We start from the raw sequence: 23,177 nt of genomic DNA, 5'->3' as shown, positions 1-23,177 counted from the left end.
AAAATGAACAAAAAGAGGCCAGACTTCTTCCTGAGCTTTACCAGTATTTATTAGACGTTGGAATTATCGTATCAGATTGGTAAGTAATGTAACTTCGATGAAAGATTGGTGGGCTGGCTTCGTTTCTGAGCTCAAACCAAGCACAAAATACAACAGATATCGGAGCAGCAACTATGTGCAGGAATCCTGCTGGGCTCATCACTGCAAAGTCTCTGAATTATTCCTCATGACAACCTTGTAAGATCATCTTTTTTTTTTTTTTTTTTTTTTTTTTAAGATTTTATCTATTTGACAGAGAGACACAGCCAGCGAGAGAGGGAACACAAGCAGGGGGAGTGGGAGAGGAAGAGGCAGGCTCCCAGCGGAGCAGGGAGCGGATGTGGGGCTCGATCCCAGGACCACCTGGGCTGAAGGCAGACGGTTAACAACTGAGCCACCCAGGCACCCCAAGATCATCGTTTATTAATCCCATTTGCAGATAAGGTACAAAACCAAAGAGATGCAGAATCTACCCAGTTGCTGTATGACGAAGCAAACGTTTAAACAGAGATTTACAAGCCACAATGCCAGCTTTTCCCAGTGTCCTCGATGGGCTGCTGAGATTCACTGAGGTTCACGCAGCTGACATGGGCCAATGTGAGGAAAGGCAGCCAAGTGTGGCAGGGAGCAGCCTGTGCTGGCTGAGACAGGCCTGTGCGTAAATCCTGGTTATAAACCTGGTTATACAGTTCATCGTTAAGTCTTGGGCAAGTTACCTCTCTGAATCTGCTCCCTGTAAAATGTAGATGATAAAATACCAACCTCACAGAAATACTATAAAGCAGAGATTGGCAAACTAAGGCCCAGGGGCGGAATCCCGACTACCACGTCCTGTGGTACAGCCTGAAAGCAAAGACCGGCTTTAACACTTAAGTTGTTGAAAAATAAAAATAGAAGCAGTGTATTTCACAACATGAGAACTAGGAAATTCAAAAATCCATGCCCCTTAATAAAGTTTTATTGGGACACAACCATGCACATTGGTTCGTGTATTGTCTGTGGCTGCTTTTATGCTGCGAGGGCAGTGCTGGGGAGTTGCCATAGAGACGGCAAGGCCTGCAAAGCCTGCACATTGACCGCTGGCTCTGTTTGCCCACCTCTCGTATGAAGAACAAATGAGATGCGTTTAGATGTGGAGCAGAGTCCGTGGCACACAGGAGAAGATCGAGGACAGTCAGGTCTGTGAGTTCACCCCCATGGCAACTTTCTGGCCTTCTACCAGCCCCCCGACTCCAGCTGCTAATTAGCTGGCATATTAAGTACAGAGTCTTGATTCCCAGGATCATTCGCGTTTCTGCCATGGAAAGCCCAATCAATAAAATAGCTGATGAAAACACGTGTCTGCTCCCGTGGGGCAATCTCACGGGCACGGCTGCCTAGACTCAAGGACAAGCGCAGGCCAAACTCGCGTGTACACACAGCCATCAACTATTAACTGGCAAGCCACAGGACGAGTCTAATTAAGGGTAGAGCATAATTGATTACCAATTATCACTAGTTCACTTCCCATCTTAGACCATGGAAAGCACGCCTTCTCCCCTCAGGCTTTTGCAAACCTGCCCCGGGCAGCATGCTCTCACGTGGACTCCTCCCGCGACGGAAACAATGAGCCAAGGGACAGAAGCCTGGGCTGGGACCCGAGCTGCCTAGGCACAAAAGTCCACAACTCTGTCCGCCAGGGACTTCAGGGACCCTAGTTTCCCACGTAACATGCGCAGGCAGGAACATGGGCAAAGCCGGCCGCCACAGCCCCCGTTTAGACGTCGTGAGACCAACCATGCTTCCTCTTGGTTTGGCAGGTAAGTAAGCAGCCTCCCAAAGGAAGCTTGTGAAGTAATCATCACAAGAGAGCATCTGAACACTGTGCTGACGACACATCCGTGTTCACTGCAGCATGACTCTCAGCCACGCAGGGCTGCGAATACACGACCTCCAGGTCCACCCACAGATGAATGGACACACAAAACGTGGGGCATCCACACAACAGAGTATCACTGAGCCTTCAAAAGGACGGGTACCCAGTCACGTGCTACGCTGTGATGCATCCTGAGGACATGATGCTCAGGGAAATAAGTCACGAAAAAACAAACGCTGTTTGGGTCCACTTAGACGTATCTCGGGCAGTCCAGCTCCTAGAAACCGAACTAGAATGGGGGTTGCCCAGGGCTGGGGGGAGGGGAAATGGGGGTTGTATAATGGGCATGGAATTTCAATTTTTTTAAGATGAAAACAGGGGCGCCTGGGTGGCTCGATCGGTTAAGCATCTGCCTTCAGCTCAGGTCATGATCCTGGGGTCCTGGGATCGAGCCCCGCACCAGGCTCTTTGCTCAGCGGAAAGTCTGCTTCTCCCTCTCCCTTTGCCTGCCGCTCTCCCTGCTTGTGCTCTGTCAAATGAATAAATAAAATCTTAAAAAAAGAAAAAATAAAGATGAAAACATTCCAGAGATCTGTGGCAAATGTGAATACAGTTAACTCTACTGTCCTGTACACTTAAAGATGGTTGAGATGGTAACTCTCACGTCCTCGGTTTCTGACAATTTAAAAAATGATCATGATAAGAGTTTCCGTAACGAATACTTTTTGAACACTCGAACAGGTTCCACACACAGGGTTACGTGCTGACTGACGTTATCGCATCTGATCCTTTCAAAAACCCCACTAGCTGGGCACTATTGCCCCCATTCCACCCACGGGTAAAGCGAGGCTTGGGAGGGCCAGCACCCGCTGCTGTCATCCCGCCGCTGAGTCACCCTGCCGCGGTGACTTCAGGGCTGGGAGTCTGGTCGCAGAGCCCCTTTCCTGGGCTGCTGAATATACCCCCCACTAAAAATCAACAGAATCTGGGGAGGACACAGAAACTGCTTGACACAGATCTTCAATTTTTGAGCACCTTTACTAAGAGAGGAGGTGAAAACCCAGCCAGAGTTTTCGGTTTTCACAGGTGAGTGGCTCTTCCTCAGTTCAACAAAAATCAAGACTTGTCCTTGGCTCTTGCAAAACAGATTCTGTCAGCCGGCCTTGGGGCACTTTTTGGTCAGTATTTCTGCTATGTGCTTTTATTTCATTGAATTCGGGGATAAACTTTTTAAGATTTTATTTATTTGACAGAGAGAAAGAGAGCCCGTGAGCACAAGCAGGGGGAACGGCAGGCAGAGGGGCTGAGGGAGAAGCAGGTCCCCTCTGAGCAGAAAGCCCCGTGCAGGGCCCAGTCCCAGGACCCTGGGATCACGACCTGAGCCAAAGGCAGACGCCCAACCGACTGAGCCACCCAGGCGCCCCTGGGGATAAACTTTTATTGATGTTGTATACACACACCACACACACACGGGTAAGTGTAGAGGTCACTGAATTTTTACATGCTGATTATACACATAGAACCAGCACCCAGATCAAGAAACAGAACTCGACCAAGGGCCCCAGAAGCCCTCCTTGTGCCCCTCCCCCAAGTACCTCTCCCGCCTCATCTAACATCACACGTCAGTTCTGTCGAAACAACTTATTTCTTTTAACCTTGCGGAATTAACTCTCAGGTTGGGATTCTGACACTGACAGAGAACAAAACGTGGAAATACGGTCAGAATGGAGGGGTGATGGGGAACACGAGCCTGTGTTCAGGCAGAACTGAACCTGGTTCACGGCTATCGTATTTCCTGGCTGCGCACCTTTGTGAAAATGACTTCACCTCTCTAAGCCTCAGCTTCCTCATCAGAAAAAGGCCGTGGGATGGGCTTTTCTGGAATGAATGAAATACTGCAGGTGAAACTAATAGGATGCCTTGCACAGAGTTGTAACTCTTTGGAGCAGGTGCTGGCAGACTATGGCTTCTCATATTATCAAGTTTCACCAGAACAAAGCCACATCTGTTCAGCTATGTATTGTCCACAGCTGCTCCTGCACCACGAGGACAGCCTTGGGTAACTACAGCAGAGACCCCATGGCCGGCAGCGCCTTCCTACAGTTTTTTATTATCTGGCCCTTTGCAAAGGGATTCCTGCTTGAGAACGTGGCCCACGTTAGCTGCTGTGTCCACAGGGACTAGAATAATCTGGCACATGGTAGGCACTCATGTGGTGGCTTTCATTTGTGTTGCATGTGACAAACACCTATTTCTTTGTCATCATCAGGGGGTTTTCTGTATTTTGCAGCTGAACACGTTCCTAAATGGTAGTGCAAGAAAGTAGTGAGATCATAAAAATCAAGCCTGATAAAACCTGAAAGAAACCAGCCCTGGAGGTGCACAGGAAGATCAACAGGTTTGTAAATTCTAGAAAGGCACTGAACTTGGGTTCGGAAGAACATGGTTAGAATCCCATCTCCCCCATTAGCTATTTGGCTGACCTAGATATGGAACAGTCCTGAGCACCTTAGTACTCTCACCACTATTAATTTATTGTTTAAAAAAGCAACTCCAGCTGGCTCAGAACGGGGCAAGAGTGGAGTCGGGGAAGCCACTAGGCCCTTGCTGTAGTTCAGGCAAAGTTGTTAGAATTAATGAGATAGCATATCTTCTGGTGTTTTGAGAATCATTATTTTAACATAAAATAATTTAATGAAACAATGTGCTATAGAACTTGCTACATCGTAATGTAATTATTTCTTTCCTTGTCTCTCTTACCAAGCTGTGCACTTCTAATGAATGGAAACCATAACCACTTCTTGCTGTCACTTTATATCACGTGTCTTCGATCGTATAAAGGATGATGACTGAGACAGTGTAGGCACAAAATAATTGTTGGATAAATAGAATGCAGAATTAGATTTGGCCCATCTGTGGTCATTTGTCACATCAGAAAAAGGAATGGGAGTCGGGGAGGCTTAGATTTAATTTAAGCACGAGGAAATGCTGAAGAGTATTTGGAGACAGTAACACGCTGAGAAAACACTAGTCACACCCACTTTTAGGTATGTGACAGATTTGCTCATTCACCACCCACCCACGCAACTCCTGTCGACGCCTTCCCTGTAACACCCTCCTCCCGTGCTCTGTGATGTGTCCTTCCCTGGTTTCCTCCTCCCCATCTGCACCCTCTCTGAGGGTTCTTCCTTCTCTGTCCATCCCTTAAACGCCGGTACTCCAGGCTAACCTCTTTTCTTCAGTCTACCCTCTCATCTAGTTTCAGAGCTTCAATTAATATTTAAAATAATCCGGGGGGGGGGTGGTGCCTGCCTGGCTCAGTCAGTTAAACATCCGACTCTTGATTTCATCCCAGGTCATGATCCCAGGATCATAAGATCGAGCCCCATGTTGGGCTCTGGGCTCAGCGCAGAGTCTGCTTGTCCCTCTTCCTCCCCCTACTTGCTCTCTCTTTCCCTCTCTTTTCAAATAAATACATAAAATCTTTTTTAAAAAAATTTTTTTAAAGAATGTAATACTAGGATTTGTAAGTTTGTATTTCAGCTCAGATCTCTCTCCTGTGCTCCAGGAGATATGCCTACTGGTACTGCCCACTGGACGTCTCCACTGGGATGTCCACTGATGCCCACGTCCTCAAGTCTGGGATGGAACTCATTGTCTTTACCTCTTCACAGACATGGCCTCTCTGAGACTTTCATCTCCAGTGACTGGCACCACTATCCCCCAGATGGCAAAGCTAGAAAACCCAGCTGCTCCGAGCCTGCTTTGCCTCATAAGCCCTTCCATTCAATCATATCCCTAGCCGCCTCCTCCCCCAAAACCTCTTGAATTCACCCACCTCCCTCCAGCTCTCCATCACGCTGCTCCCTTCGTTCCTTCCAGTGCTGTCTCCAGCCTGAAACACGGCAAGCTCCTAATGGCTTTTCTGACTCTAGTCTTGTCCTATTCCAGTCCAGCCCGGTCCTCTTTCTAAACCGTAAATCGGATCATACCATTAAAACACACTGACAGCTTCCTAAAACACATTAGCTTGGTACAGAGCTGTGCTGTCCAATACGATAGCCGCTGGCTACACGTGTCCACTGAGCACCTGGAACAAGGACGGCGTGAATCGAGAGGGGCTGTGTCAAATACATACCAGATTCAAAGACCAGCTTGAAAAAACGTGAAATACCTTATTCATAGTTTTTGATATTGATTACATGTTGAAATGATAATGTTTTCGGACATATTAAGGTAACTATACTTTTAAGTTAATTTCACTTTTTTAACATAACTGCCAGAAAATGTGAAATTACACATGTGGTTCATATTCTATTTCTACTGGACAGCAATGGTATAAGAAGTCCTTCGAGATGTGCTCTCTGCCTCCCTTATAGCCTCTTCTCTCTCACCTCCTTCACTGAGCCCCTCCCCCTTGCCTCTCAACTCCAGCCTTCCTTCCAGCTTCCTGAAGGTTGCTTTCTGCTCTTTAAATATAGGGCCCCCTTTCACCAGAACATCCTATTAGGTCAATTCCTACAGGCCTCATGGGACTCAGTTTTGTAGTACCTGGGAAGGATTCCCTTCCCTTGTTCCCAGGGCAACAAACAAAAATCTTTTGTTTGTTGCCCCCACTGCCCAATGCCCCCTGGTTCCAGCAGGGCACCTGTCACATGCCTTGTGCTGGTCACCAACTAAGCTTGATACCCCACCTGGATCATACGTTCCCTGCATCTTACAGTGACTGGATCCCTAGCACAGTGGCTAGCAAAGGTTCTAGGTACTCTGTACTGAGTGGAAGAATAAATAGAAATACAGTCAATGAACTAAGAGGCTCAAACGATGTCTAATAAAAGACTCAGATACAAGGTTAAGATAAGTGCCCGTAGCCAAAAGACAAAAGGAACCATAAGCTATGTTCTAACTTTTAGGTTCAAATGGATGAAATCTTTGTAAAGAACAAAATGACATTTTTCTCAAACTCTAGGATGATGGAAACCCATGGATTAGGCGACTCCGTGCCACGGGACCTCAATACTGAAACACGGCAGTGCGAGCCTGAATGTACCAGAGTGCTTGCCGTAGCTTCTTCTGTTGTAAGAGCAAAAGACTGGGAACAACCTAAGTATCCCATTGTTTATAACAGGTGTTGTACATGTCCATTCGGCAGAATGGCACAAAACTGAAAAAGAAGGAAGTGGATTCTATGTGCGGAAAAGAAAAGATCATCACGATACATTAACAGAAGTGGTGGGGAAGGCAGAGGCCGTTTTATGTTGCTTCCTCACATCAGCGTGTTTCAAAAGTATGTGTTTGTATATACACAGACAGACTTTTATCAGAAGGATACAGAGGCAACTGGTAATGGTCGTTTCTGGAGGGACAGGTGGGGGAATGGGTCAGAGGGAGCCAGTCTTCACGGAGTGTTCTCTTTGCACTCGCTAATCCCAGATACGTAGTACTTTCAAAAAAGTTAGCAAGGGCCTTCCGGATGTGCTTCTTCTGTGATAGGTCTGTATGGCCAAGGAACCAGACCCGATTACTCACCTTTCCCGAAGCCAAGCAGATGGTAAAATATCAGCATTAATTTCCCATCACTTACCGTGATCTTTTTGTGGTCAGGAAACTCGAGGCCAAAATAGTCCCCTTCCACGAGGTTCAGGTGATTACAGACTGCGTCCAGCAACACTTTCCCCGGGGCTCGTTGCTGCAAACAGAAACAACAGGAGTTACCCTCTGACACAGGCGGAGATGAAAACGAGCCACGGCTCCCACCACGGGAAGCCTCTTCATCCCTGAATCTTCGGGCCCTTCCCAGCTTGCCCACCTCCGTGACCATGGACCACCAGACTCCGACTGCTCACCTTGGAGCCTTTTCCAGGCTGTATTCCCACTTAGATGCTAATTCTCTGCCATTTTCCCCTCCCCACCTCAATCCCAGGCATCACCCCGTTTTTAAAAATACTTTATTTTTTAGAGGAGTTTTAGATTTACAGAAAATTGAAGACAAAGTACAGAGAGTTCCCACATACCTCTCCTCACCACACACACAGTTTCCGTCATTAATCTTGCATCAATGCATTGCTACCATTGCTGAGCCAACGCGGACACATTATTGTCACTGCGACCCCACACTTTACATCAGGGTTCACTCTGCATTCTACAGCGCTATACGTCTTGACAAACATGTAGTCTCACGTAGTCACCGTTACAGGGTCACAGAGGATAGTCTCGCCATCCTAAGAACCCACCGTGCACCATCCAGTCAACCCTCGCCCCCCACCTCATGCCCCCACCAAACTCCTGGCTACCACTGGTCGTCTTGCCGTCTCCACTATTTGCTTCTTCCAGAATGTCACATAGTTGGAATCGAGTGGCATGTAGCCTTTTCAGATCGGCTTCTTTTGCTCAGCGGTATGCATTTAAGTCCCTGGGTGTCTTTCTGTGGTTTCTTACTTCATTTCTTTTTATTGCGGAAGAATATTCCCTTGCATGGCTGTACCAGTTTACTTATCCATGCACCTACTGAAAGACAGCTTGGTTACCCCCCAAGTGTTGGTGATTAAGAACAAAGCTGCTATAAATATTTGTGTGCAGGTTTTGTGGGGACATTAAGGTTTCGATTCATGATTCTGTGCCCTTTTTGTGGCAGTGGAACCCTGGCCCTGTTCCTTGTCCCTCCCTCCGCAAGTAAGGCAGAATTTACGGATTCCTTCCCTAGGTTCTCCCCGCACTTTGTGCAAACTCACCCCCACACCTCCCCTACACTGAAGGCAAAGGCTGCGCTTCATTAATCTCTGGATCCACAGTGCCCCACGACCAAGCAATCTGGAAGCGAACGAACAAGTAAATAAAACTTACTGATTCCGCAGTATTATGTACGGTTAAGTGTACATGGGCCTGTCTCTCCATAGGGCTCCTTTTCCACTTTTATATTCTTACTGTTCAACAAAGCAGCTGGCACTCAATCCAATGCCCACGGCGATTAATACTCGACATGCACTGTCTATATACCGAATCTACAGGAAAGGGAATAGGATAGAGAAGACCCCAGTTTCTACCCTCAACGCTAAGAATCATGTGCCTTGGTTTCTCTTTCTAAGAATCCTATGCCTAGTGGATTCCTAATGACCCGCTAATAAAACGGACCCAAGTTCACCATGCAGTTCAAACACTGGAAGAAAAATGTTTCAAAACATGGTCATTTCCAGTTACTGCTTTTATACTTTCACCTTCCCTCTGCGAAGAGCAGAGCCTTATAGGGACCAATCAGTAACCCGAGGGACTAACAGACGGAAGAGCTAGAGCCTGATGAGTTCAATGGTGGGCATGTCCGTTAGCCTGGCCAGGCATGAACTGAGGAGCCATCAAAGATGCTTCGGTGTCCAGTCATTAAGCATGTTTTTTAAACAGATGCCACTTTATACCCCTATTTTCCTCCATCACTGAAATCCAGAAAATATTCACAGCCATCTAAAGGCATACAATATCCACCATGGGTAATCCCAACCTCACCAGGCTCTTTCAGCGCCTGCTTCAAGGGTCACTGGTGGAATCATCTCACGTGCGCTGATGGTGGGACTAAAGAGAAAAACAGTAACGTCTAATAAAGAAGGAAAAGATTTCATTCCCATTCTTTAAGAGAAATCAGCCCTCCTTTACTTCCTACGGTGGAGTTACTTTGACAGTCTGCAACATCAGTCCTCAACACTCGTCTCCAATTTTCTTCAAAATCACATCACAGTAGATGTTAATTAACTAGGATTTAAATTTTAAAAACCACAAAACAAAATCACATCACAGAATGTAAAACAGATGGTGGTGCTGGTGAATGTACTTAACGCCACTGAACTGTACATTTCATGGCTCAACTGGTCAATTTTATGATACACACACACACACAATCATAATGAAAAATACAGAAGAAACAGAAACAAGAAAAAGTAACTGGCGGTGGGGTTCATGTCTATAAACAGCTGGAGAGGGTGACGCACAATAGATTCTGTTTCAACTTCTTTATGAGCCAGAAAGTGAGCTCTTCTTAGAACATCAGAGCTCAGACAAATATCGAGGGCTAGGACTGGCTCAAGGAAGAGTGGCTGTGAAGGCCTGACCACGTGGGGAGAGTGAGCGAACACCCATGTGGCCGCACTCAACACCTGCTAAGATTTCTCGGTGCAAAGAGGTCTTTTATGTGTTTGGCAGGAAATGAACATTGTTGCAGTAACCGCAAATTTTGCATTTGGGGCAGGCTTTGCACTAGGAGCCAGGAACGGGGTTCAAGAAGCTATAAATCCACCAGCGCTTTTGCTAAAACGAATCCAGAAATAAGTCGATGAAGTGTGAATGGGGAAGGAGGCATATCCAAGAGCGTGGATAAAGCTAGCAGAGCACGAAGCAGAGGCCCTGAGGAATTCGGACCTGTAAAGGTCTCTTCTCAAAGGGCAGGCTTACTTGAAGATACACACACGTTTCCATCTAATGCTGCACAAGGTACCATACACGAGGAAGGGAAAGGTAATTTACACATCATCTGAAAACCTAAATGTTAGTAAGTTTAATATGAAAAGGATCTTATGACAAATGAGTTTCTTAATTATCACCAAATGTTAGTATTGGGGCTGAGGAAACAGACCTCTAAGACCCCCACAGCCTCTAAGAAACGGTCAGTCTGGCCAACCCCACAGTCAGCCAGGCTTGATTAAAATTAGTTCTAGACATCTGTGCCTTACAGAAAAGGCAGCAAATAGCAATTATATGTTTTATTCTGGAGAACAAACCAGCAATTAGTGAAACTACATAATCACATTTTTTATCACTTTTTTCGTATTGGCTACTTCTAATTATGCTCCAAAAGGCATTTGAATTTTAGCCTTATGCACAAATAAGTTGGCTGATTTCAAATTGGGTGCCCCTAGGGGCGCCTGGGTGGCTCAGTCCTTAAGCGTCTGCCTTCGGCTCAGGGCGTGATCCCGGCGTTCTGGGATGGAGTTCCTCTCCCACTCCCCCTGCTTGTGTTCCCTCTCTCGCTGGCTGTCTCTCTGTCAAATAAATAAATAAAATCTTAAAAAAAAAAAAAAATTGGGCGTCCCTGTTGATTTTCTCCATTTTGAATTGGCTGTTCATGGAATCCTAGAAAATTACCTTTTAGGAGGAGTTTTGCCTTCTTGGGGAATGTCTGGTCACTAAATACTGAGTAACAAATAGTATGAACGTTCAAATTTGGTTTTAAGCTATTAAAAATTGTGAATCAAAGTTCCTTTGGTTTATTGTACCTTTAAAATCTATCTACGCCCTCAGGTTATTTCTATTACATATAGTTTTATGTGGGAGTATTTTCTTCCCCTCTTCCAAAAGAATAAAGACAATTCTTTCAAGGGGGAGGGGGTCTATTTTTCTACCTCTCCCTACTTCCTCCAAGCGTCTGAACACACGATTTCCCCTACTTGATACAAGGTTCTAACCTTTCAAGAACAATCTCACAGTCACGAATCTATAAAGATAACGTTTGCCCAGGTTTAAAAAAATCGTATCTGCTGAGGTTTCAGAAAGCCTTTTCTGGAAGTGTATTGTTTCCTCCCCCCCCCCTTCCCGGTTTGGGATTAACGTAACCATGACAACCAGGGCATGCTCTTATCCAGCAGAGAATGGCTTCTCTCAGAGGCCTTGGTCCTCTTTTTCTTACCTTTAATACCTATTCCAATATTATTCAAAGCTCTATAACCCACTAACCCTCAACAAGTCTAATCTTAGGGCATTAGAATCCTGGAGATTTCCTCAGGGCCCTTTGCTACTTTTTGACCAGGTGGGTGGACGTAAAACTCTGCGGGCTTGAGGAGCCTGGGGTACAGTGGGCGAGCCAGGAGCCCCGAGCAGGCACTGGCCTCAGGTGCTGCAGAACAGAAATCAGTACAAGTAGCTCAGACACGTAACCAGCGCAACTAGACTGTTATGCTAAGCGCTACGGTAGAGAGAAAGAGAACTCCCCGCTGTGTCTTCCTCTAAGAACACTAACCCTACTCAGGGTTTCACCTTATAGCTTCACTGGACCTTCACTGCTTCCTTACTCCAAATACAGCCACAAGGACAGTTCAGGCTTCGGTATCCGAATGCAGGGCAGGGGAGCACAACGCAGTCCAGAGGACATGGGAGTCGCGACAGGCCTGGAGATAGGACCCACTATCTCCCAGGATCAGTGTAAAAATGAAAACTACGCTTGCAAGTGGTTAGCAAAGGGCCTGGCAAAGAAGGACAAGTTCTCTGTTCTGCTGCTTCTACTGTGAAGGGAAAATGCTATGTTATAGCATTGACGGTGGGGGAATGAGTTGACCTTGAGAAGGAGGACCCGTTTTCCAAGCATCAAGGCACGCCTCTGCAACGTCACGGGACGCCTGGCTACCCCATCAGCGTGCTGCGAGAAGAGGTCTCCAGGGACGGAGGCCATCCCAGGATGCCCGCTGGGGATTCAGAGCAGCACTTCTGATTTCTGTGCCCGTCTATCACCTTAATGAGCGACACGTGCCGATTCTGGAGGAGCGGAGTGAGGCCTGAGAATCGGCATTTTTCTAACAGGCTCCCAGGGTGGCAGCTGCTGGTACAAGGACTGTGCTTTGAGTAGCAAGGTGCCAGTCACATCAATCAGGTGCTACTTTTTTAAATTTTTTATTTATTTATTTGCAAGAGAGTGCACACGCGTGTGCAAGCAGGAGGACTAGCAGAGGGAGAGGGAGAAGCAGACTCCTCGCTGAGCAGGGAGCCCAATGTGGGGCTCAATCCCAGGACCCCGGGATCAGACACTTAACCGACTGAGCCACGCAGGCGCCCCTCATCAGTGGCTACGGAATGACACATGGATCCTCGACACACAGGACTAGCTGGCCAGCTTCGTGGTCTCTCACTCTGATTTCTCTTTGAGGCTTACATCAAGCTAGAGGCTTAACTGTAGCAAAAAAAAAAAAAAAAAAAAAAATAGCCAAACCTATGTTTATGGGCTGAACTGTGTCCCTCAAAAACATATGCTGAAGTCCCAACTCCCAGTACCTGTGAATGTGACCTTATTTGGAAACAGGGTCTTCGAGATGTAGTCAAGATGAGGTCATTAGCGTTGGCCCTAACCCAATATGACCGGTTCCTTCGAAGAAGATGGTGTGAAGACAGAGACGCCGGGAAGAGGCCACGTGAGGACAGAGGCAGAGACTGGAGGGATGTGACTGTTAACCAGGGAACACCAAGGATGAACAGCCCCCCCCCCTTCTTCTGTGGAAGAAGCAGAGAAGGATTCTATCCAGTCTTGGAGGGAGCACGGCTCTGATGACACCTTGGTTTGGGCCTTGGAGGCTCCAGAACTGTGAGAGATTAAATGTGTTGTCTAAGCCGCCTAGTCTGTGGTACTTTGCAAACTCATAACCATCTCTCAGCCACATGGGGGCAGAGGCAATGCAGTCACATCCAGAAGCGCCCCTTTCGGAGAAGCGAGATTACAAGGAAATAACAAGCCAGTAAGCGGATCTGGAATAACATCAAAACTCTGGCCTTCAAAATTTCTCTAACTTGATCATCAAATACACTCAGCAAGTAGCAGACTAATTATGGAAGGCAATTAATCATTCCTGCTGCTAAAAGATATTCCCCTTTTTATAGCCGCTGCTCTAGATGTGAACAGCGTTCTAGAACTGAAACCCTTTTTAAGAAATAGTCTCTCTTTTGAGAGCCTTCCACCTGTGAGGTTGGAGGGGCGGGAGCCAGGCTGGAATGTGCACAACTCACACACATTCCCAACACCCCAGCGGTCCATCCAGGGCTACCCCTTCCTCGCCCCTCTGTGCACAGTCAGGAGCTGCCAACGAAGCAGACGTTCAAGGAGAGTGCAATTCGAGAAATTCCACAGGAACCCACCTAACTGTCCATAAATGCATGTTTCTCTTAGAAAATTTAGCACAAGGCCACTGCCAGACAGAGCTTAATATAAACGATGAAAAGAATGTCAGTCTGTGGCTAAATATGGCCAATTCAATACACGCATCTCCACTACACCCAGAAACCCCGCTTAAAAAAGAACAGTAGAGAATGCAAAATGGAAAAAGAGGAATATATTCACAGAAAACCAAGAAAATGAGACAATAGACAGCAGGTGAGAGATTCCCCCCAAATTCTAGAAGAGGACAGACGAGAATGCTGAAATCTAATCAACAGAGCAGAGGGGAGGGAGTCAGCATTAGGGAAGTGACCACACTATGCAGAACTCCCCCCTCCCCAAAAGGTCAGAAATGGGAGACGCCAGCCACTTCTGACAATGCAGAGTAGGGGAAAACACTTGTTAAAACACTGTAATTTGTATCCCCATATAGCTAGGAGTTTATCACTAAAAAAAAGAGAGAGAAAAAGAAAAAAAGATACAAAGCAAAAAAACTAAACATAGCCAGAGAGCTATAATAAGGGGTATTTGTATAGCAATTAAGAGCTCTTAACAATAAAAAAAGAAAAAAACAGCAGCACAGAAATAAAAATTTCACTGGAAGAGATGAAAGATACAGGTGAAAGCTCCTAGCAACAAGACATCCTGACAGAGACGGCACTGAGATGGGAGTGCAGGGCATTCACGGGCTCAGGAGTTCCAATGTCTGACCAATGCGACTTCTACACAGATCCAACAGCAAAGGATATTATGGGAGCACAATGCAAGGGAATTCTCCAGAACGGGAGTCTAAACTTCTAGGTTGCAAAGGGCCAGACAGTATCTCACAGAATGAATGAACACAAACCATTTTAAGGCAAGTATCTGGGTCATTTTGGAACCCAAAGAAGAAAAAGAAGACTCTTCCGGGGAGGAAAGGAAAGGCTGGTGAATCACAATCAGGGCACCGGACTTCTTGGGAGCACACAAGAAGCCCGAACAGAGTCCCTACCATTTTGCCCTCCAGGACATCAATAGTAATGGCTGGTGGCTTGCTGGAGTCAATACAGACACTGGAGGCCGGAGGCAACGGCCCTTGGGCTCACTCTGGGGACAGAGAGACTGTTTCAGCATTTCAGCTGCTTCCCTGCACCTCTGCTACTCAGCTACCTGCCCTGGGGCAACTCCAGGTTGGAGATCACAGACTTGCCAAGATCACACTCATCGCTGTGGAGCTGGGATTCAAACCCAGTTCAGAGACTCTGCTCCTAATCACTGAGCCCCAGAGTCTCTCCATTTTCCCTCTTGTCCCTTTCAAGACCTATACATGCAATTTCGATGACTTAAATTGTCCTGGAGAAAACCTGCTGATAAAACCAAGGAAAGTGGCTGATGCTTTACAAGAGCTCTAACTAGAGCCACCACAGCGGGTTCGTAGGCCACGTAATACGACACAGTTAGGATAACCATGGTGAGACACAGCCCCTGCAAGCTAGGGGGAGTGGCACACAGGCCAATCACCATCTTCCAGCGCAGAGGCAGGACTCCTTAGCTAACACAGAAATGAGACAACTGAAATGCGGGAGATGTTTCTCGTGCTGTTTTTCCAGCCCTTGCTTGATGCAGGGAGGCAATATAGTATCATCATTAGGAAGACAAACTCGGGGGCACCTGGGTGGCTCAGCTGCTTAAGCCTCCGGCTCTTGGTTTCAGCTTGGGTCATGATCTCCGGGTTGTGAGATCAAACCCCGTGTTGGGCTCCATACTCAGCGCGGTCTGATGAGATTCTCTGCCTCTCCCCCTGCCCCTACCCCTGCTCGCTCTCTCTTTAAAATAAAAAAGTTTAAAAAAAAAAATTTTTTTTTTTTTTTTAAGAATACTGCCTTCTGGCAAATGCCGTGTCTCTGCTGCACGGCAGTGTGACCTTGGACAAGCCACTCTTTGGGCCTCCCTTACCTCTTCTGTAGATGGGCGTAATCGCCAAACGACTTCATAGGGCTGTGGTGAGGAATATATGATTTCCTACACCCCAAGCTGTTAGGATGCTCTTCAGTACTCAGTAAACTCTACCGGGTAGTAAGTATGATGGGGAGGGGGGAGGAGGAAAAGGACTCAAAAGCGCAAAGGAAAGTAGCGGCGGCCTCATCAGCAGACACTGTGATCACCACCGCTGTGAACTACCAACTTTCACACCGAAGCCTGGGAGCCGGGACAAGGCTTTCATTCTGGGAGAATGTAGCTAAATGTTTAGGCCTGCCCATCTACGCGTCCACAAACGTGGCGATTCTACCTCCCACTGTGGCTCCAAGGGCGGCCACACTGTCTGCGAAGACACTGCCTTCCTTGTTCCCTGCTGCACTGAGCCCCAGTGATCCGAACACTCATTAAACACACTTCAGATTGGATTTCAGAGCCCCGACTCCAGGCCAAGAAGAGAATGGGTGCTTTCAGCTCCTTGGCTGTAATTTGGCTACATTATAACCACAGCGTCATTAGTACAGAAGTCACTCCCCTTCCCTGGCTCCGAGACTTCACGTGCGCATGCGCGGCAGAGGCTTTCCACGGCTCTCCTGCACGTCCGTAATGCCAGGAGCAAAACAAGAAAACTGGATGGAGAACTTGGCCACTCCTATTGCTGGGTTTCTCTGCTCATGACCCTGAGCAATTCATTGTCTTTTGATCACTTTCAGAAGTAGATGAAGAAAAAATTCCAAAATTTATCGAAATAAGACAATCTTGACTTTTTAAAAAATATCCATTTGTTAGGGAATAAGATATCACACAAATAATGAATCAAGCAAGTACAACCCAGATCATGACTGTTCCAGGAAAAAGCATTAGATCCTTCCCAGCAAAAGAAAAATGCTTTCATTTTCCTTACGTCTATTTAGTTTGGTGTTTCTCTCCTTGGGCTCAGTGATCTAATTAAGCCTCAAAACTTAATTCAGTGCATGGAGCATGAATTTCTGAAAATACACCTGATATCCTGCACTTAGCCTCCAAAATTATTATTCCAAAGTATGATAGAAAGTAAATACTTTATTGAATTCAGCTTAATATTCTAACAGAAGGGTGAAGACTCTGTAAAACAAAGCACCGGAATTAACATGAGATTCCCGGTTCTCATCTCTCTTCCCCTGCAGGCAGATTTCTTCTACCATGTGTTTTAAACACAGCTTTTCCCCCAAGAACCAACCTCCAAGGTTCTTGGACAACCTCCAGGAACATTAAATGAACAAGAAATTATTTTAAATGTTTACAGACACTTTCAACAGAAAACATTTTTAATGTTTTTCAGTTAGTCAGTAGGGAGAATGGGAACATTTTCTCATCCTGAAAAAGGACATTTAAATTATTTTTTATGCATTAAAAATATGTAAACCAAGGTGTGAAAAACACAGCTTTCAGGTCAATTTAAGAATTCTCAGCTCTGCAATCCCCATAAAACCTCCCAAATAAATACTACTTACTTTTCATTCTTTTTCACGTACTTTTCAGGTTTAACATCCCATTAAGCACTAAGCAACTGGGGTGCACGAGGGCCTGAGCTCCAGGTGTGCATGTCTGCAAGGAGGTCAGAGTCCTAATCTGAGTTAGTACAGCTGCCCCTTGAACAACTTGGGTTTGAACTTCATTGAGTCCATTTACATGTAGATTTTTTCAATAAATACAGTACCATACTATATATGTGTTTTCTTAGTAACTTTTCCCCTCTAGCTTACTTTATTGTAAGAATACAGTATATAATGCATATAACATATAAAGTATGTGTCAATCAACTATTAATCTTATTATCTGTAAGGCTTCTGATCAACTGGAGGCTAGGAGTTAAGTTCTGGGGAAGCCAAAAGTTATACACAGATTATCAACTATACAGAGGGCTGGCACCCTTCCCGCATTGTTCAAGGGTCAACTGTACTTCTCCTCCATTGAAAAACTGGAAAGCTCAGATTAGTGTCGGCACAGAGGCTCCAGACTTAGGGCAAAGAAACTTACAAATATGTAACAAAGGTAACAAAAGGTGGCTATCCAACAGAGACTGAAGGTAGTCAAGAGAGTAGAATGGTGTTTCCCAGGGGTTGCAGGTGGAACAGGGATGGACGGTTATCGTTTCAGAGGTACAGAGTTCAGTCTGGGAAGATGGAAGAGAATTCTGGAGATGAACGGTGGTGACAGCTGCATAACAACGTGAATGTATGTCATGCCGCTGAACCGCACACTTAAAAATGCTTACACGGTAAATTTTATGTTAGGTCTATTTTATAATGGGAAAATACCCAAATACTGGTCATCTACTATAGGGACTGGCAAATTGGGGGGAGAAAAAGTCAAGGACTACAAAGAGTATTTTCATTATAAACAAAGGACACATTACAATGATAAAGTAAGATGGACACCAAACTTATACATTTCCAATGGATGAAGCTATTACTACTAGGTATAAAAATGTGTGAGATCACATTTGGAGCAGCACAGAATGGGGGGGGTGGGGTGGAGCACACTGGACAGAGGTTCCAGAGTTGTTTGGATAGGACTTCGATGCTTGGCTTGTCATTTACCAGCTATGTGGCCCAGGCTAGTTACATGGCCTGCCTGGGCACTGATTTTTCCTCTGAATAATGGAACAATGATACCCCCCTAAGGAGGCAGGTCTGAGACTTCAATGAGGTAAACACATAAAACACCAAGCACTGATGCCAGCACTTAGGAAGATGCTTCGTTTGTAGTTGAAGGCTTTTCCAAGTTTTTCCACCTTTTGATATCTATGAAAACTCCCCTGGGTAGTTTTAAGCCTTATTACACATTAACCACTGTAAAATAAAACATACGCTTTCCATTATATTCCAAAAATCTTCTGAGGAGGGGTTGAGGAATGAGATAATTGGAATAAGGGACAGAGGGGGACAAGTCTGTATGATCCACAAACTAGAAAACCCCAAAAAGCAAGCAAGTTCTGTGTGTTGACTGTGGATGACCGGCCTTTCCTGCCACCAGCTTGCTAGAGTGAGACGAAGACTAAGCACACAGACTCTAGGCTTACAAAAAAGCTCGTAAGTATGTATATAGCAAAAGTATAGACAGCATATCCAAAAATATGAATGGTCCACTAGAAAGACTGAAAGAGTGTGAAATAAACAGTTTCCCTTTAAGTTATCCAGCAACAAGCTGCTTGGGTGTTAATAAACCAGAGCTGGCAGACAAGATCATTCTGCACGGTTTACATCAGATTCTTTAAGTCCTTACAAACCTAGTAGAAAGAAATGGTCATCAAGTCAGCAGCTATTTCTCGGAGCTAATTCCAGGACAGCAATGATTTTGAGGTTCACCTGGAAAATCAGGTTCCCCTGGAAACTTGAAACCATTCACACCCTCTAACCCATACATACCTAGAGTCTCGCATGCGTGAAGAGTTTGGAAAAGTATGCACACATTCACAGAACCTCCATGACACAGGACCTAGAAACCACACAGCTTACCTTCTATGACATTCTTTTCAAATTCACCTGTTTCAATACCTTGATGAAATTTTTTTCAGCTTCCTTCTCTTTTTTTGCTGTATTTGACCTCTGCACTTATGATTACCATTTGATTTACTACATAAATAGTTCCCAAATAGTTTCTCAGGTCAGTTCTATCAGAAAGAGCCATCTTCTACTAAATGGCACATATGTGCCATTCCTGCTCAAAACTCAGAGTAAGAGTCAGGATCTTGACAATGGAAAATAAGGCCCCAGGGGATCTGCTCCTCTCCTGTCATCTGTCTGAGGCCACACCCAAGTGTTCTCCCTCCTGCTCACTCCAGTCTAGCCACACAGGTCTGTCTGCATTTCTCCGCCTGTCAGCTACACACCCACCTCAGGGCCTTTGCACTGGCTGTTCCTTCTGCCTGAACACCCTCTCCTCAAAAATCTACATGAGTAATTCCCTCACCTCTTTCAAATCTCTGCGCCAATGTCGTTTCTCAATAGGGCTCACCCAAACCACCCTACCTAACTGTAATTTGCCTCCCAGCCTCCTTACCTCTTTTTCCGCTTCTCATTTTTCACCTCACTCTCTAGCATCCGAAACAGTATTTCTTTATCATGTTTTTTTATACGTGGCTGTCCTGCTCTACTAGCATGGAGACTCTGCTGGCACGTGGACGTTTGTCTGTTGTGTTCCTTAGATCAGCGTGATACACGGTAGGTGTAAAGATTTGCTGAATTGATAAGTGAATGAAATCCTTCTAAAATCACTATTTCTCATGGAGAGATCATAAACAGCACAATCTTTTAACAAAAATATCCATATGCTGGGGTCTAGATTCTAAAGCCAGTTTAAGGATATATTTTTATTTTAAGACACTGTTGCTCAAAGTATATAGCAAAACTATAGAGAATTGACATCTTCCAAACGCTGTGAAGGGAAACTACTCTGGAAAGGCTACTCGCAGGGAGAATGCTAAAAGGGAAATAATAAAGGATGGCTTTCTGTCGACGAGGAAGCACGTCAGGCTGGGCCACCGTGCACACAGCACTACTCACGTGACTGTTACACACGGACAGAAACACCTACAGGAAGACCAGAGTGACCCCGGGGAAACCATCACATCGCCAGGACTAACCGGCCATGTGGCCTCTCCGCCTTATCCCTCACCTGGCTTTGATGAGCAAATTAGGCACGGGAAATAAAAGGAGGGGTGTGTTTTTTCGTATCTTGTTCAGAGAACACACCATCGTGTGGGCTATTATTACTGAAGCAGCGGTCCGGAACATCCAGACCTTCTGTTCCCTCTTGAACTGGTTCACTACTTTACTCTTGTGTGATTATTTCAAAATTTGGTAAAGAGGATGCCTTGGATTTAGCCCATTCTGTTGTTAATTCATCCAGATTTTCAGTTTTGGGCTCACTCCAAGCCCTACACAAAACCTCCTTCTCAAGGAGACCATCCCAGCCATCGGCACGTTTAGGGATACTCCAATTTAGGTAGTGTTACCGCTGCCCAAAGTGACGGGCAGGAGAACGGCAGGCAAATCTAAGACGTACACTGAAAAGCATGGTGTAGAGTTCATCCTTGAAGTCAAATCCTGCCCTGTAACACGGGCAGCCCACAGTGTCCCAATACCAGCACTGAGAGCAAAGCCATATTTGAAGCCATACAGAGGTTTCTGAAAACGCAAAAGCATGCAGTAACAACTGCCTTTAACAACAATCCTCTATGACGTCATAGCACTCAAAACGTTCGTCTGCAGGGGCGCCTGGGTGGTGCAGTGGTTAAGCATCTGCCTTCGGCTCAGGGCGTGATCCCAGCGTTCTGGGTTCGAGCCCCACATCAGGCTCCTCCACTATGAGCCTGCTTCTTCCTCTCCCACTCCCCCTGCTTGTGTTCCCTCTCTCACTGGCTGTCTCTGTCAAATAAATAAATAAAATCTTTAAAAAAAAAAAAAAAAAAGTTCGTCTGCAGCAGCTACGTAAGCAAGGACGCGCACAGCCGAAAACGGTGTGCTCCCCTCGATCCAGGGTTGGGTTATTTGCGGTGACCGTATTCTGTCAATAGTGTGTGCTCCTGAAATGCACTCTGTCCCAGTTCATAAACAATGACATTAGTGCTAAAAACAAATTACGATACTGAAGGGCAATAAACACATGTCTGAAACAGATTTCATCACCTGCTGAAAACCCTACCTCTCTAGAAGAAATAGAGTTCACAGGTTTACCTAGGAACTGGAGAGTTAGATTCAATTCTGGAGGAGGGAGGGAAAAGATTTAGTTATTGAAGTCGACATTGGCCTTTCACTGTCGAATTTCTTCATCATGCATGATGCCTTCACCATGCTTTCAACAGCGCTGCCACCAGGCCAAAAGAAATGCTCAACAGAGCCCCACGTACTGTGGGGATAATGCCAGCACTCTGTTTCACAAAACCACTGTGAAAATTACGAATTGTTCTGTCCTCCTTAATGGCAGCATTAGCCCAAACTGCACTCAAGCAGGAGAGAAGACTCGGGAATACACAGGCTCCTAAAAGAAAGGTGGGAACAAATTCACAGCAACAGGTAGAATGGCGGTGGGGGTGTGGTGGGGGTGGGGAGGGGGTGGGGAGGGGGTGCGGTGGGGGTGCGGTGGGGGGTGGTGGGGTGGGGAGGGTGTGGTGGGGGTGGGGTGGGGGTGGGGAGGGGGTGGGGAGGGGGTGACGGGGTTATTTCACGGGCACCGAGTTTCACATCGGCAGGATGAAAAAGCTCTGGAGGTCTGTTTTACAACAATGTGAATTACCTAACACCTAAGAACTGCAGACTTAAAAACGGGTGGGATGCTGAGTTTTCTGTGTGTTTAACCACCATTTAAAAGCAAAGAGACCAAGGAGGACTAAAACTCTGGGTCTGAGCCTGCCAACAAGACTCTTTCCTTGATGATACCACAGGCCAAGCTGGTTTATTAACTCCCTGAAGCAAAAATAACAAAGCAGAAACAAAGCAGGCCAGCCGCGCAGCACACACCCACGCGAATGTTCTTTTGCACGGGCTTCATTCATTACGGAGTCGGAGGAACCATTTGCGACTCTATGTTTGATTTTCATTCACGTTTCAAAGCAGTCACCTCCTGATGGATGGCCCAATGGAAACATTTCAAAAGCATTTATTCTGTCATTAGCAGCTCCTTTTGAACTCCGTGCGCCTGCGAGCCAGGCAGGCTCTACGAAGGGCGGCAATACAGAAAGCCCTATTTTCTCTGCTGAAATGCCCCGTGGCCGGTTCCGGGCATCGGGAAAACAGTCCAGCTTTCAGAGCCTGGTGGTTTCACGGCTGTTTTTTTTTTTTTCTTCTTTTTTTTTAAACATGAGCCATAACTCTAACCCAACAGCTGCGTTTTGCCAACTCCTCCACCACGAATTCCTTCTGTATGACAGTTCTATCAAGACCACACTGGAAAAGCTACAAATATTAAGATAAATATTCTTGAGAAATCTTCTGAGGAGGTGGTTCCAGAAGGGGCCTCTCCGGTTTATCACTGCCTTTTGACACACATGTGTACTTCTGAATTAAGGAACTGATTTGGAGTTCACAGGTGCTGGATGGATTAGCAAGACAGGCAGGGCCCTGTGGAAATTTCCCCTGCATTTCAGCCCGTAGCCCTCCGCCCAGAAGTCAGCTGCAGTTCACCAGTGAGGAAGCTGGAAGCGAGCTGATAAGATTGCTTACTTTCCCGAGGACCAGCTTAGCCTAAGTGTAATCAGCAAGCCGAGGAGGCAGGCGAGAGCCTCTATTTTGGGGGACAGGGCCCGGAGAGCCAAGTACCAGGAACAGCACGTAGGAGAGAGCCAGTAACAAAGGGACATAGTTTTATCAATCAAATTGGTAGGAAGCTGAGTGTAAAGATGGATCCAGCAATGTTGTCAATTAATATATATTCCTAGAAGTACTGTTT

The 23,177-nt window shown here is 46.1% G+C and overlaps 1 protein-coding gene across 1 annotated transcript in view; it reads right to left on the bottom strand.

Moving 5' to 3' along the window:
• FARP1 (FERM, ARH/RhoGEF and pleckstrin domain protein 1) overlaps positions 1 to 23,177 on the bottom strand; it is a 218,372-nt gene that overhangs the window by 84,936 nt on the left and 110,259 nt on the right. The window contains exon 2 of the mRNA XM_040623988.1: positions 7,479 to 7,583. Coding sequence (XP_040479922.1) covers positions 7,479 to 7,583 — 105 coding nt within the window. The remainder of the gene's footprint in view (positions 1 to 7,478; positions 7,584 to 23,177) is intronic.

The sequence above is a fragment of the Ursus maritimus genome, unplaced genomic scaffold (genome assembly GCF_017311325.1).
Source record: "Ursus maritimus isolate PB19 unplaced genomic scaffold, ASM1731132v1 scaffold_10, whole genome shotgun sequence".
Lineage (NCBI taxonomy): Eukaryota > Metazoa > Chordata > Mammalia > Carnivora > Ursidae > Ursus > Ursus maritimus.
The sequence above is the reverse complement of the archived record's forward strand: the minus strand, read 5'-3'. Positions and strand labels throughout refer to the sequence as shown.